The sequence below is a fragment of the Anguilla anguilla genome, chromosome 2 (assembly GCF_013347855.1).
Source record: "Anguilla anguilla isolate fAngAng1 chromosome 2, fAngAng1.pri, whole genome shotgun sequence".
Lineage (NCBI taxonomy): Eukaryota > Metazoa > Chordata > Actinopteri > Anguilliformes > Anguillidae > Anguilla > Anguilla anguilla.
In genome coordinates, this window is record NC_049202.1 from 75431895 (window position 1) to 75446432 (window position 14538).

A 14538-nucleotide genomic window follows, 5' to 3' on the forward strand; every position below is an offset into this window, starting at 1 on the left:
CGCAGACGCTTTTATCCAAAGCGATGTACAAAAAGTGCATATTATGGTCATTAGACAACTACAAAACACAGGTTCAATAAGGTACAATACTAATTTCGTACAGCTACTTATAGCCAAAAGCACAGTCCAGTTCACACAGTGAATATTATCCTGACCTAACTTATGCCAAGCCAAACTAGGGAGAAGAACAAGCTACAATATTAGGACCAATACAAATTACAAAAAGTTCTGGAATGGGGGTATATGCAACAAGAGTGTCATGAATGGGTGGACTCAGGGTACCCTGAATGGGGCAGCTGTGGTCTGGAGGGGTACCCTGAATGAGGCAGCTGTGGTCTGGAGGGGTACCCTGAATGGGGCAGCTGTAGTCTGGAGGGGTACCCTGAATGGGCAGGGCTCCAGACTAACTTTTTACATTGGTTGCACTGGTGCGCCTAACTTTTACATTTAGGTGCACCCAAAATTTTTCACCGCCCCTTTTGGCGCCGCAATAATACATTTTAAGCGTTACCTTTTTTGTCAGTTCCAATACACATTGGTCATTTCTTAACACATTATGTAAATGATAGTAAACAGGAATAAAGGTGAAGATAAGTTTTTTTTTCCTTTATTTAAATCACAGCATAAACAAGAAATCGCAATAACCTCAATTGTTTAAAAAATAAACTTAAAAACTGCTGATGTTTAAAGTGCTTGACAAACTCAAATAAATAAATCAAACTCAAATAACCCAAACAAAAGTGTGAGCTGCTCCCGGAGGTTGAACTGAATTTGATGGTACTACACTGTCATAAGAGTGAAGTTATCAAATAATTTTCCCAATAAAAATTTCCCAAAATTTTGCAAAAGCACATTTTTACAAACTAAGTGTTGTAGTATAACCAACCGGAGACCATTGATGTGTGAAGTGATTTTGGGGATGCTACACTATATGAGTGAAGTTATTGAATATTTTTGTAGTATCTCTTTTCGGTGTTGCACTTTTTAGACGGTCCCTGCGCACTCGTCTCACAGCCGGCTGTACATAGAGACCTAGGTTATTTGTCCAGCTTGGAGTCGGAGGTTCGTTTTTAGGTTGTAGCTCGTTGTCTACCATACTACGGTACTAAAGAGGCGTCGTTTGTGTTTTAACAACGTTTCGCTTATGAGTTATTAATCCGGGAAGTTTGAATATGTGAATATATTTCCAACTTTACCCAACTTCCTTCCTCCGACATAGCCTTGGGTTACTGTTGCCTCAAGTCAGTCTCAAGTCGAAATGACACAATTACGTTGTGATCTAGAGAAAATCATTATTTGTTTTCTCGAGAAAACGAAATAATTAATTAGCGATTTCGAGAAAATGGGATAAAAAAAATAAATGCAAGGCCGCTCTCGGCTTCCGAACTAATACCCACATGCCTTTTTTCCCCCACCCACATTCAGTGAAGAAGAATATCAGGCTCAGAGCCAACCAGAGGCAGAGTAGGGGCGCAGAATGCGGGTGGGGAAAAACACTAACGCAACACACACACACAGACAGACCTGCTAAATGTCAGGCGCACCTGTGCGACCAATGAAAATGTTTAGTCTCACTTGATAGATTTTTGGTCGCACTCTGGAGCCTTGATGGGGCAGCTGTAGTCTGGAGGGGTACCCTGAATGGGGCAGCTGTAGTCGGGGGGGGGGGGGGGGCGTACCCTGAATGGGGCAGCTGTAGTCTGGAGGGGTACCCTGAATGGGACAGCTGTAGTCTGGAGGGGGACCCTGAATGGGACAGCTGTAGTCTGGAGGGGGACCCTGAATGGGACAGCTGTAGTCTGGAGGGGGACCCTGATTGGGGTACACTGTAGTGGGGGGTCTATTTACCAGACTTGAGCTACACTGAATGTTCCTGAGATGAGGTTGTGCAGCATGTAAGGTCAGTAACCTTTAAAATGAAAAGGCCTGCTTCAAGAAAGGGCCTGTAACTGTAACTGTAACATATAACTCATGTACCTCCATTCCAGCACTTACTGTAGTTTGTATTATCGTCCTGATGTTGGAGCTTGTACTGCTCCCTAGTTGGCTTAGCGTAGGTTAGGTGAGAATAATGTTCACTGTGTCAACTGGGCTTTATGTGTTCTTGACTATTAATAACTGTACAAAATGAGTATAGTACCTTATCGCACCTGTGTTTTGTAGTTGTTCCAATGACCTTTGGCATGCACTTTTGTATGTCACTTTGGATAAAACTATCTGCCAAATAAATGTAATGTAAATGAAGTATTCTAATGACTACTCTTTTATTCTCTGTATACTCAGAAACACTGATGCGTCTTACCTTTTCCAGGATTGCTCATCAATCTTCCAATGAGATCCTTTCTTGGAATTTTCTTTAAGATCTCCAGAGTGACCTCCACCATCTTGTGATCATAGAATTTCTCCATCAACATGACAACATCTGTCCTATCTTTGTCTTCCAGTTGACTTCGTGGAATGGGTCTACATTCTTTCAGTACCTGGTAATTCAAACAAAATTTGAACGTCTTAAATTCCTTGTTTGACAGTTCCTCCAGGATCTCCAGGATCGAGTCAGCCATTAGAGACACCTAAGAACAGGAAATAAAGTAGTCAGTAAATCAGGAGCAAATCTTAAATTAATAATTATTTTCATTTTTATTCTCCGAATAGTTGCATTAGCATAACCGAAAACATGTCCCCATTTATGAGCACATACAGTACCGTGAAGAAGTATTTACCCTTCTTGATTGCATATTTGTCACACTGAATGGTTTCAGATCTTTAGGCAAAATTAAATTTGTTATTAAATTCTTATTTCATTTAATGAAAAAAGTGAAACGCCCATATCACTCATGTGAAAAAGTAATTGCCCCCTTAAACGTAATACCTGGTTGCACCACTTTTAGCAGCAATAACTGCAACCAAACGCTTTAAATATTTCTATTATTGTCGCTGTCTTTCATTTAGCTTGGCAAAATATATATATCTGTACAATAACAGTAATCCCGGGCGCTGCTCGCGTAGCGATCTGGTTGGGCTAGTTTGTCTGTCTGTTTGTCATGAGATCATTTCTGGTGAATATGATGTTCGGTTGTTGTGTGTATTGTGTCCCATTTATTTTTGATTGATGATATTCCCAGCAATTAATTGCCCCTCAGGGATAAATAAAGTTTATTGAATTGAATTGAACTGGGTGCCATAATACAGTTTTTTCCTGAGTTGATGTGCCCTTATTGGGATGGCAGGTATGCCATCCCGCCAAGTTACGCCTTGGCGGGGCGGCATGCCCCATGCCTATTCACCACGGAGAGTTTTCCCCTTTTCAGGGTTCCCCACAGAAATAACCACAGCCACAGACACTCAGCCCTTAAAAACATTAAATTCTGTATATTCTGACCCCATTTCAACAGACAGAATTTATAAACAACTTCATATTTCCACACAATAAAGCCCTAAACTAAGCGGATTTTGCATTTTCTCCTTCTTCTTCTTCCTCTTCCTGCTGCCGAGCCCACAAACAAAATGTCTCCCCATTGGACATTTTACCGACACCAGCCAATCCTTCACCTACACGAGCCAATCAAAATCTCACATACACACGCTAAATAGACAAGTGACTTGAAGCAATTGAGGAAACATTGGGTAGCACTGCTTTGGAATACAGCTTATTTAATTTCGGTGAGGCAAGATAGCCTATATTGTTTGTAGAACAGTAACTTGGCGTCATTTTGATATAAATATTTTTAATGACAGGCATAGATTTTCCAGTTTGAACAAATGACTTATAGACAGTGCTTTGTATGTGTGAGTAACTTGGCATTTTTGTACATTGAAAACGTGTTTTGTATGAGATCTCACTTTGAGTACCTGCCCCTAAAAAAATCTCATCAGAGCACACAGTCGCACGATTTACATTTGACAATAGCTCTGGTCAGCTTGTAAGAGGTCGTCTAATTGATGGATTTCCTGCGATTTGTACATTGTCCCGATCCATGGTTGTTACCGCTGTTGCTACCTTATAATATGTAGAGACAGCGACTCCAATAGGAACCCATGGGGCGCCTATCAGAACTAGGAACTACCGTTTTTTTCGCTCATCAGACACGCTCAGTTGTGTTCTTGGTCACGTGCATACATCAACATGTACACGAGGATAGCACAGGCATTGGCTAAAATGAATTAAATCCCTGGCCCCCTGGTTGTTACTGCTGTTGCATCCACGCACACTATGCTATGTGGTGGCTACCGCAAATCCGCACTAGCTTATATCTCACAGTGGAGTGGATGTGTGCTTCTCCGATAGCTTAGCATTTACTTCACAATAAGTACAGGTATATTCATCAGCATTGGGGCAAGAGTAGGCTAGTGTAGCCTATAGTGCAGGGGTACAGAACCTTTTTTACTAAAGGTCCACTTATGAATTTTATACAAGGTCAATGGTCCGGAACAATGCCAGAAAATGCACTGACATAAATCAACATCCATAAAATATGCCCCCATCAGGCAGAAGCGCTCCTTAACTTTCCGTAATCTTAAATCTATCCACCCCTCCTCTCTCTCCTTGTTACGTGCCATGTTTTTCTTTTGTGTGGACTTCCCTGCCTTCACCTGTCAGTCACCATCCACCAAGTCCCACCTTCACCAAGCCCCACCCTCCATGTCAATTCTGGACCACCAATCAGAACTCGCCACATCTACTATATATACACCCCACCTGTTTGTAACAATGGATGTCTGACTGTTTGCTCTGTGTTGTGTATTTGACTATGTATGTTAGCCACTCATTTGAACTTGTCTTGTTTTATGTACACTTCCAAGGCTTGGGACAGGTAAGACTGGGGGCTCCTGTACATATGCCCGTAGGCTATGTTATGTATAGATTCACTAGTCCTTAGGGGTGATTGCCAACCAATTGTGTTTTCAGTCTGCTAGTTAGAGTAGATAGGCCTTTTGTTTGTGTACTTGATACACTAGATTAGTTTACTCTCTGGTTTAGCTAGCTTGTTTTTCTGTTCTTTTGGCAACATCCAGCGTCCGTTGACCCTGGTAGTGTGTGTCTGGGTTGTTGTATGTCTGGTAGTTTGTTGCACCTTTTTGTTGTTATCACAGTAAAACACCCGTGCACTGAGTTGCTGCTTTGTCTGTGTTTTTGTTGTTGTTACCATATCTACAGCATTAACATCTCCCGGCTATTAACATCAAGTTACATACCCCATGCACCCCTAGACCCATGAGGTCGTAACACTCCTCCTTACTGGCTGACACCATCTCCGACCCCGCCCTCATCCAGAATGCTTCCCCCACTGAACTGGTCACCAACTACAACAACGCACTCCCCTCCTGTCTTAATCAGCTCGCTCCCATAAAAACCAAGTCTGTCTCTTACACTCACTCTGCCCCCTGGTACACTGAGCAACTCCACAACCTTAAATCTAACCGGTCTCACTGTCCACTCTGATGCATACAAACTTCACCAGCAGCAATACAAAGACGCCATCAACAGCGCACGCACTTCCCACTACTCCTCCATCATCCAATCTGGCAGTAACAACCCTAAGTCACTTTTCTCCACCATAAACAAACTCCTCAAACCTATGGACACCATCTCCACCTCCTTTATCCCCAGTAAATGTGACTCATTTGTATCATTTTTTCAATCTAAAATTGACACTATACACTCCCAACTGCCACCTCCTCCTCCACCACCATCCCTGGTCCCGAACCTGCCTCTCCTCTACTCTCCAATCACCCTCTCATCTCCTTCACTAAAATTACTGGATCCAGCCTATCCTCCATAATCACTGACATGAATACCTCTACCTGCATTCTGGACCCAATCCCCTCCACCCTAGTTATGGCCCGTCTCCCCTCACTCTCTCCTCTCAATAGCAAAGTCATAAACTCCTCCCTGTCCACTGGCTTCGTCCCCCTGCCCTAAAGCTTGCTGCTGTGACCCCCATACTGAAAAAACCTGGACTTGACCCCAACACCCCCAATAACTACTGCCCCACCTCCAACCTCCCCTTCCTCTCTAAAATCCTTGAACGTGCTGTTGCCTCCCAACTCAGATCACACCTGGATTCCAAGAACCTCTACGAACCCTTCCAATCTGGCTTCCGCTCCATACACAGTAGAGAAACTGCTCTGTTAAAGGTCACCAACGACATTCTCCTCTCTGCTGACTGCAGTTCCCTCTCCATCATCATCCTCCTTGACTTCAGCGCTGCCTTCGACACCATCAATCACTCCATCCTCATCACACACCTCCAGTCCTCCCTTGGCATAACCGGCACTGCCCTTTCTTGGCTGAAGTCATACCTCTCCGACCGACATCAATTCAACTGCAAATCCTCCACTGCCCCAGTCACCCACGGTGTCCCCCAAGGCTCAGTGCTTGGTCCCCTCCTCTTCATCCTCTACATTCTACCACTCGGACAGATCCTCCGCCACCATGGCCTCCGGTGTCACTGCTACGCCGACGACACACAACTTTACCTCTCCACTAAGACCATCACTGCAGCCACCCATTCCACCCTCACCACCTGCCTCACAGACGTAAAAACACGGATGCAAAAGAACTCTCAAACTTAACTGCAATAAATCAGAAATTATCATCATCGGCCCCAACTCCCTCACCTGCTCCACCCAGGATTTCTCACTCAATATCGACAGCTCCATTGTCATCCCGTCCACCCACGTCCGCAACCTTGGAATCGTCCTCGACCCCACCCTCTCATTTCTCCCCCACGTAAACCAGATCACTAAAACTGCCTTTTTCCACCTGAGAAATATTGCCCGCCTCTGGCCCTTTCTGTCTTTCTCCGCTGCTGAAACACTCATTCACGCATTTATTACATCCAGGCTTGATTACTGCAACAGCATTCTCCATGGCATCACCACTAAAGTCCTCAATAAACTCCAATACATACAAAGCTCAGCTGCCCGCATGCTCACCAGTACCAGCTCCAGAGACCACATCTCACCTGTCCTCCAAGACCTTCACTGGCTCCCGGTCAAACAAAGAATTGAGTTCAAAATACTCCTCACCACCTACAAGGCCCTCAACAACCTAGCTCCCCCCTACCTCTCCAACCTCCTCCACTATCATGTCCCCACCTGATGCCAACCTCCTGCAAACCCCCAGAACCAAGAGCCGAGCCTGGGGTGATAGGGCCTTTTCAGTTTCTGCCCCCTCCCTGTGGAACACACTAACCATATCAAAGATGCCCCCACCCTCCCATCCTTCAAAACAGCCCTCAAAACCCACCTCTTCAGACTTGCTTTCCCCAGCTAACCCCCCACCCAGTGTTGTTTTTACTGTTTTTTTTTTTTGACACAATTTCTTTTATCCTTCAACCTCATAAAGTTTTTTTTTATTTCCCTTTCTTTTTAAGAAAAGCGCTATATAAATCTGAGGTATTAATAATAATAATAATAATAATAATAATAATAATAATAATATTATGCTACTGGGCCGATTAGCCTAATACTTGTTGTGCATGCTGACTGCAGGCCAAGGACCTGAATTCTCAAATATTTTGCAAATCGGTTTTACCATGTGCCACTGAAAATCCCAAAAACGCTACAGAGCTATTATATATAGACGTTATAGTCTGGCACTTTTGTTTGGACAGGAACAATTCCAAAAGACCAGCAATGTAAAATATTAATTTCAACATGACAATGTCAACAAAATAATTCCCACAGATTCAAACATTAACGTACCCCATTAGTTGGCGGATTATTTTGTTGACATTTTAACGTTGAAATTGACATTTTACATCGCTGGGCTTTCATTCCAAACAGAAGCAGTTGTTGATCACTTGCGGCCCCTAGCGGCTGGTTAGGAGGAGTGAGGAGTTTGCATCGATGTATTTCACTGGACAATGATGGAAATTAATCATAATTAAAATAAAATACTTGTCGTTGACCGATTTGCAAAATATTCGAGAATTTAGGTCCTTGGCCTGCTATCAGCATGCTCAACAAGTATTAGTCTGAATGGCCCAGTAGTATGCGAGATTAGCTGCAGACTGATACAGGCACCCACACGCGACCAAACGCATAAGCTCCTCCAGGCTCTCGCCTGGCAGAGATAATAATTACAAAATACTGTTTCTCTAAAACAGGGATGTCCAACTGTATCTGAAAAGGGCCGGTGTGGGTTTGCTTCTGAAAGTTCACCATCCCGCGCTGAAAGTTTAAATTGGCTTCTTCTAAACGACAGCTCTGGCTTATGTTTCATACACGTCATTTCCTTTACGGTATACGTAGGTGCCTGCAGGTCATTTGAGCAAATAACGAGACGTTAATGTCGTGTTAACAGGACATTAAAATAGTGTTGCCTCTTTGTCGCAAGCCCCTCGGTTATCAAACCATTAGAAAGGGTCTATAATCGTGCAATAAAAATATTAGACAAAAAGCCAGTAAGATTTCACCATTGTCACGTTCTAAAAAAACTGCATGTTTTAAGTTTTGATAACTTTGTTAAGTTTGCCAATGCCAAACTTACTTTTAAATGCCTACATGATATGGCTCCAACATGTCTTAGTGACATGGTGAAATCTTTGCAGGATTCTGGTCTCACCACTAGGGGGGCAACTGTGGGGAATTGTAAGGTTCCATATCGAAAAACTTGTGCAAGACAGCCAGACAGCGTTTTCTATTAAGGGGGTTAGCATCTGGAATTCTTTACCTATGCATTTTAAAAACGACCATAACTTTGAGCATTTTAAGTATAAACTGAAGCAATTTTTAAAATGCACCCAGTTGTGTAATCATATGTGATTATGAATTGCTAGGTTTTTATTAAATTTTATGATATCTTTACTCAATTTTAATGTATTTTATACAATAAACTACTAGAGCATTATGTGTTTTATGATTATATGATTTTGTGCTGTATGTATGTGTTTGAAAAGCCCAGCTAGGGACAAGCATCGGAAATTAGCATATGCTATAAATGCTGTGATACATTGCATTGGTTATTGTTTATCAATACGCTATGTTTAAATGTATCTGTCCCTATCAAATAAACATTAAATAAATAAATAAATAATAAAAAATGTGACTTCGTTTTTGAAGCTCATTTCCTGGTGTTGTAGTTCCTGGTTGCTCACTAGCGCCACTACGGATGGCTCCAGTATAGGTGTTTTCATATCCGGTTTCCATGTAAGTCTACGGTACAAATGCGATCAAAATACAAAGTCAATAATTTTTTCTCACAAGAATAAATAGTCATAATATGTGTATTTTATTTGTCTTATGACTGTCCATGGGTCGACTTCATGATTTATTGCGTCATTTGGGCACAGTGCCAATATTTGTTCTGGACCAATGAGGTACAGCTTGCGTCACTTCCTGATAACTGCGCAGGATTAAACTACAGTAGGGGCTACAGTCTATGGTCACTGGGGTGGGCGGTGGCGCCTCTTGGCCTTGACATTGCGGCTCCGGCCACGGTCCACCTGTGTGAAGTCAGAAAATGCAGGCATCTCATTTCGTAGTGATTTCATTATGGCGTGTGCTATTTACAGCTGCACCAGACAACCATAAAATAATCCTCCTCTTAAGTTTTTTGGTAGCCGAGTCATTTTTACTATTTCCTTTAGCCTACTTAACCAAATAAACAGTTCGCAAATTCGGCTACCAAGCCATTTGACTAGCTAGCTAACCTTAACCGGCAAACATTCAATCTGTCAGACGTGTTTGACGCTGGTTTGACGGCTTGTCAGTCGTGTACATTTCGTAAATGTCTACCTGGGCCATGCTTGACGCATGTGACAAAGCTACTATAATCCCGATTTTGGGATAAACATTTTTTCAGTTTCACGAAGCGAATTAAGAGTCTCAATGTTAATTTGCTGAATAACATAAAACACACGATGAAATCACACACAGAATTTAACGAAATTAACCATCTTGGTATTTAGAAAGGAACATGTTTTTACCATTTAAGAGACCGACAAGCTAGGCATTTAAGACAGTGGTTCTCAGAATCGGTCCTGGGGGCTCCTTGCGTATATTGGCTTTTCTCCATTGGTTTTGATGATTTACAAGAAAAAAACAATAGCCTAATAATAATTAGAAATTCAATGTAGGCTACATTATTTTTGTCTTCATGCACCAGGTGGAAAACTGTCCTACAAAGTGCGTTGTCATATTTACACGCCTGCAGATCATTTATTAAAATACTTGGTAGATTTGTTAATCACCGCTGACATTGTTAATTTTTATTCGGTAGAAAGTGATTTGCGAACGATCGGTCAGCCAGCGTCACCCAGCAAGTGAACACCACAAACGGCGATGGAGTAGCTAGTAGCAGTTACTGGCTCATTAACTGACTGGCGAAAACCTACGACAACTTGCTCGGTTAACAGCAGGTCTACCAGACAGTTATACGAAGATTAGCCTAGTCAAATCATCAGTAGCCTACACATCTCTGATTGATTGACCATCAGTGTAGTCAATGTTCTTCCCCTGTGGTTCATATTGCTAATGTGTGAGCTAACCACGGATAGCCTACCTAGCTCACTGGCAAGGTGATATGCTAGCTAAGCATATTCGTTTTGCTGAGAAACATAAATTAAAGTTAATTATGCTATGTAAAAAGTTGTGTAAGTCGCTCTGGATAAGAGCGTCTGCTAAATGCCTGTAATGTAAAGATAACTGAACATAATTGTATTTTTAATGTCATACAACGTGATTACATGACACAGTACAGTCACGGATGGAAATGAAACTCCCTAAACATCTGATAATATATTTTAAAACATAACGGCAGACAGTCAGCTAGCCTCAAGTTCGTTCTGCAATCGTTCGTTCAGGTTGATGGGCTTTTTCGCACCGGACTGTCAATCACATTGTAAAAATCACAGAGCCGCTTAACTCTATGGTTTTGGCTCCAAATCGAGAACATGGCCGCGCCCGCCATTGAGCTTCAAAACGTGTTTTACAGACCCACGGAGAGGCAATGGGTGACGTCACAGTAGCTTTGTCCATATTTTTTACAGTCTCTGGTTCAATCGCACAGCGCGTCGGACACAAAAAAATATATGAATACATTAATTTACATCTAATGTGACACAGGGTCCGGTCCGGAGTTTTAGAAGGCCAGCTATAGTGTAGCCTACGTAGAGCTGGGGAGACGGCGAGAGGACGGACAAACAGAGCTAGGAGAACAGCAAAACGAAGAGAAGCCGCCTCGATAATTACTTACTTTAAAGAAAGTTATTTTTCTCACCCCAACTCGTCAAATATTGCAGCTCGAGTCTTGGTGATCAGTTTCTGGCGTCCGGGAAACAGAAACTCTTGTATGGTAGCTTTAAAGTTTTTTTTTTGTTTTTTTTTTGTTAACTTCCTTCTGGATCTCGATCTTACTAAATTAGGTTAAGTGCAAGTTACCTGCATTACATAAGTAGTTGGAGTGTGATTACTTGTATTTAAAATATATAAAATATTATATAATTGAGAATAAAATATATATTATAGAATTGATTTGCTTTAATTTTTGCAAGAGATGCCGAGCAGAGAAAAGTGCGCGTATTGCAGTTAAAACTGATAAGGAAGCAAAAATATGTGACGTGTTTAATACCTGGCTTGAACCCTACATTTTACAGTGCATTGTCGGGCGGAGTGTTCCGGATCTGATCTGATTCTGGCCAGAAGCCCAGAGGCGCTTGCTATCTGGGACGCACCTTCACGCAATACAAAGGCAATGGAGAGCGATGAATTGTTTCCCTTCCGGTGTGGGCGGGACTTAATTGCGCTCTGTCTCTATAGAAATGCAGTCCTCCCTCCTGAGGCCCCTAGTTCTGTGAGCCAATTGGGATTAGTAGTAGGATCCTGACGGTGGAGTACGTCACTCCCTTTACTACAATATAAAGTAACGAAAAAGACGCGTACCGCCACTTTTGTTCAAGAAAATATGGAAAAGGTATGGTAATGTTAACGTGAGAGAATGTCTTTGTATTAGCCTGATATACCTGTGTATGCCGGAAAGCTCCATTCTATACGAGTGTATGTGCTTGATGCCTCACACATGAAGGTCCTAACAGCAAAAGTTATTTGAATTAGTATTCTGCAGTTACATTCTTTTCCTTTAACAGATGCACCAGTCAGTTATTATCCATGGACACCCACCTCCATGCAACGCTCCACTACATGTTGTAGCTTCTATCACTGCACCATCTGTCCATGCATAAAACCAACAAAAAGATCCAAAGTACTCCAGCATTGGAGAACGCATCTAAGGACAGCAATTCTTTTCAATTATTTAATCAAAGTTTGCATTTTCTGCTGATGGAGGATATACATTGGTATATATCCAAAGTGCAAAGCCCCTGACCCCTAACCCCTAACCCCCCCCCCCCCGGTAGTTTTTACATGATTTATTGTACTAAAAAATCTTTTGAATTGAAGTGAAATTAAATTGTCTTTGTTTTTTGTGAGACTGAGACCTGTACTTTATTTGTGACCCAATTTAGCCCTAATGGGATGCTCATGATTAATCAATAATCGATCATTCTTCAGTACTCAAGCTTGATCAAGCTTAACAAATTAAAATAATTATTTTGTCATGAGTGCTGTGAGGATGAAAATGTAATAATTTTACTTGCCCACCAGAGGAAGCTATGTAAAAACCGACACCAGGCTATCTAATCTTATTCTAAGTTTTGTTTTAAATGCCTTTACTGTGTGAGGGAAATACAGTGTGTCGACTGACCATTGGCTATTGTCTAGCAATTTTGCCATAGCTATTATGGAATTACTGTTCATGACTCCATTATTCATTAATTTAAAAGATTATCGATCAAGATTTTTTTTTTGAAAATGTGCATCCCTAACCACTAATGAAACAATGAGGGATATTTATTTTGGTCGCCCTATTTTTCACTTAAGTTGTATAAAAATGTCAAATTTTCTTACCAGTTTGGTGTAAAAAAAAACCAAAACAAAACAAAAAACACTTATGGGTCTGTGAGAAACAATCTAAATCATTTTAGCAAATAGTGTAATCCACAATATAAATCCACTGTATTTTAAAATGGTCTTTCTTTCTGTAGACATGAGAATTTGCAAGTCAATCAATCAATCAAAATTTATTTATTTCTTTATCTATAGCGCATTTCATACACAGAGGCAACCCAGTGTGCTTTACATTGCCATCAAGGCCGCAGGACAGATGGTCATTTCCATTGGCCTGGCTGTGATGTCACAATAATAAGGAAGGATGATATGTGCAGGCATTTGCAATCCTGCAATGGGGCAGCACCTCTGCCTGTGATAACATCCTGCCACCTTGCCGCACCTCTGCCTGTGCCAAAAAGAAAACATCTGGAAACAAAAAGTGATGTCACAGCCACAAGTCACATGTGTTTGTGTTGATGCCAAAAATGGAATTTCAGCAGTACAGAGGACAAGTTGTGGATTTTCAATCCCCATCCATGTGCAGAGGAAAACTTGGGCGAAGACTCATTCTGTCATGTGTGGACTAGAGGTGTCTACAGTATCATCAGTTTTGTCAGAGGAGTGACTTGCCCTTCAACCTCTAAGAACACTGGGGTGTGAATAATAACGAGGCAGCTATTAACCGGGTCTGGAATCTCAACCAGACCTCCGTCTCGCAGCCACATTGGCAAGTTTAAAGCATAATTTTTAACAACCTCTTTAATCATGTTAGTTAATAGCTACGGACTGCGCCATATCGGCGCCAAGATAATCGCTTCCTATTCCTATAGAGCACCACTGAAGACTAGCGGGCACCCTCGGTATTGCAAGGCCGCTCCATTCACGCCAACGAATACAATACAATACAATACAATACAATACAATAAGCTCTTATATAGCGCTCTTCATGCGTACATCCCAGGGCGCTTTACAATAAAAATAAATTTAAAAATAAAAATGAATAAATAAATGAATAAATAAATAACCTAAGACGTCAAAACTAAGAGGAATAGGCACATGAGAATAAGTACGTTTTAAGATATGATTTAAAAGAACCAATTGTAGCTGCACCTCTGATATGGCTTGGGATTGAATTCCAGAGGCACGGTGCAGCGCAGCTAAAAGCTCTTCCCCCAGCTGTTTTTAATCGGCAACGAGGAACCACTAAAAGTTCAGCAGTAGCTGAACGCAGGGTACGACAGGGAATATAAGGTTCAATCAAATCCTGCAAATATGAAGGGCCAAAGCCATGCAATGCTTTGTAAGTAGTTAGCAACACTGTAAATTCAACCCTGGAGCCAATGCAATGATTTAAGAACAGGAGTGATATGCTCTGAGCGGTGTGTGTGGGTAAGTACTCTGGCTGCTGCATTTTGTACTAATTGAAGTCGCTGTAGCGTAGAGTCTGGTAGGCCAGTAAACAAAGCATTGCAATAATCAAGCCTAGACATTATGAAGGCATGAACCAGCATTTCGGAATCTTCCTTAGACAGGATTGGTCTCAATTTCACAATATTGCGCAGGTGGAAGTAAGATGTCTTGACTAACGAGTTAATGTGGACATCCAGGCAAAGCTCAGGATCCATTATGACTCCCAGATTTTTTATG

General features: G+C 41.8%; 1 protein-coding gene across 4 annotated transcripts in view; it reads right to left on the minus strand.

The window, feature by feature from the left end:
• The window catches only part of LOC118221471 (NACHT, LRR and PYD domains-containing protein 3-like), a 28246-nt gene extending 16561 nt beyond the window's left edge, over nt 1-11685 (minus strand). The window contains exons 1-2 of one of the 4 annotated variants that reach the window (XM_035406585.1): nt 11225-11685; nt 2303-2570 (exon numbers count right to left, since the gene is read on the minus strand). In XM_035406585.1, coding sequence (XP_035262476.1) covers nt 2303-2561 — 259 coding nt within the window. In that variant the 5' untranslated portion in view covers nt 2562-2570; nt 11225-11685. Of the gene's footprint in view, nt 1-2302; nt 2571-11200 lie in introns of all 4 variants that reach the window. The other 3 variants (XM_035406584.1, XM_035406586.1, XM_035406587.1) reach the window with 3 other exon arrangements.
• Between the last annotated feature and the right edge of the window lie 2853 nt (nt 11686-14538).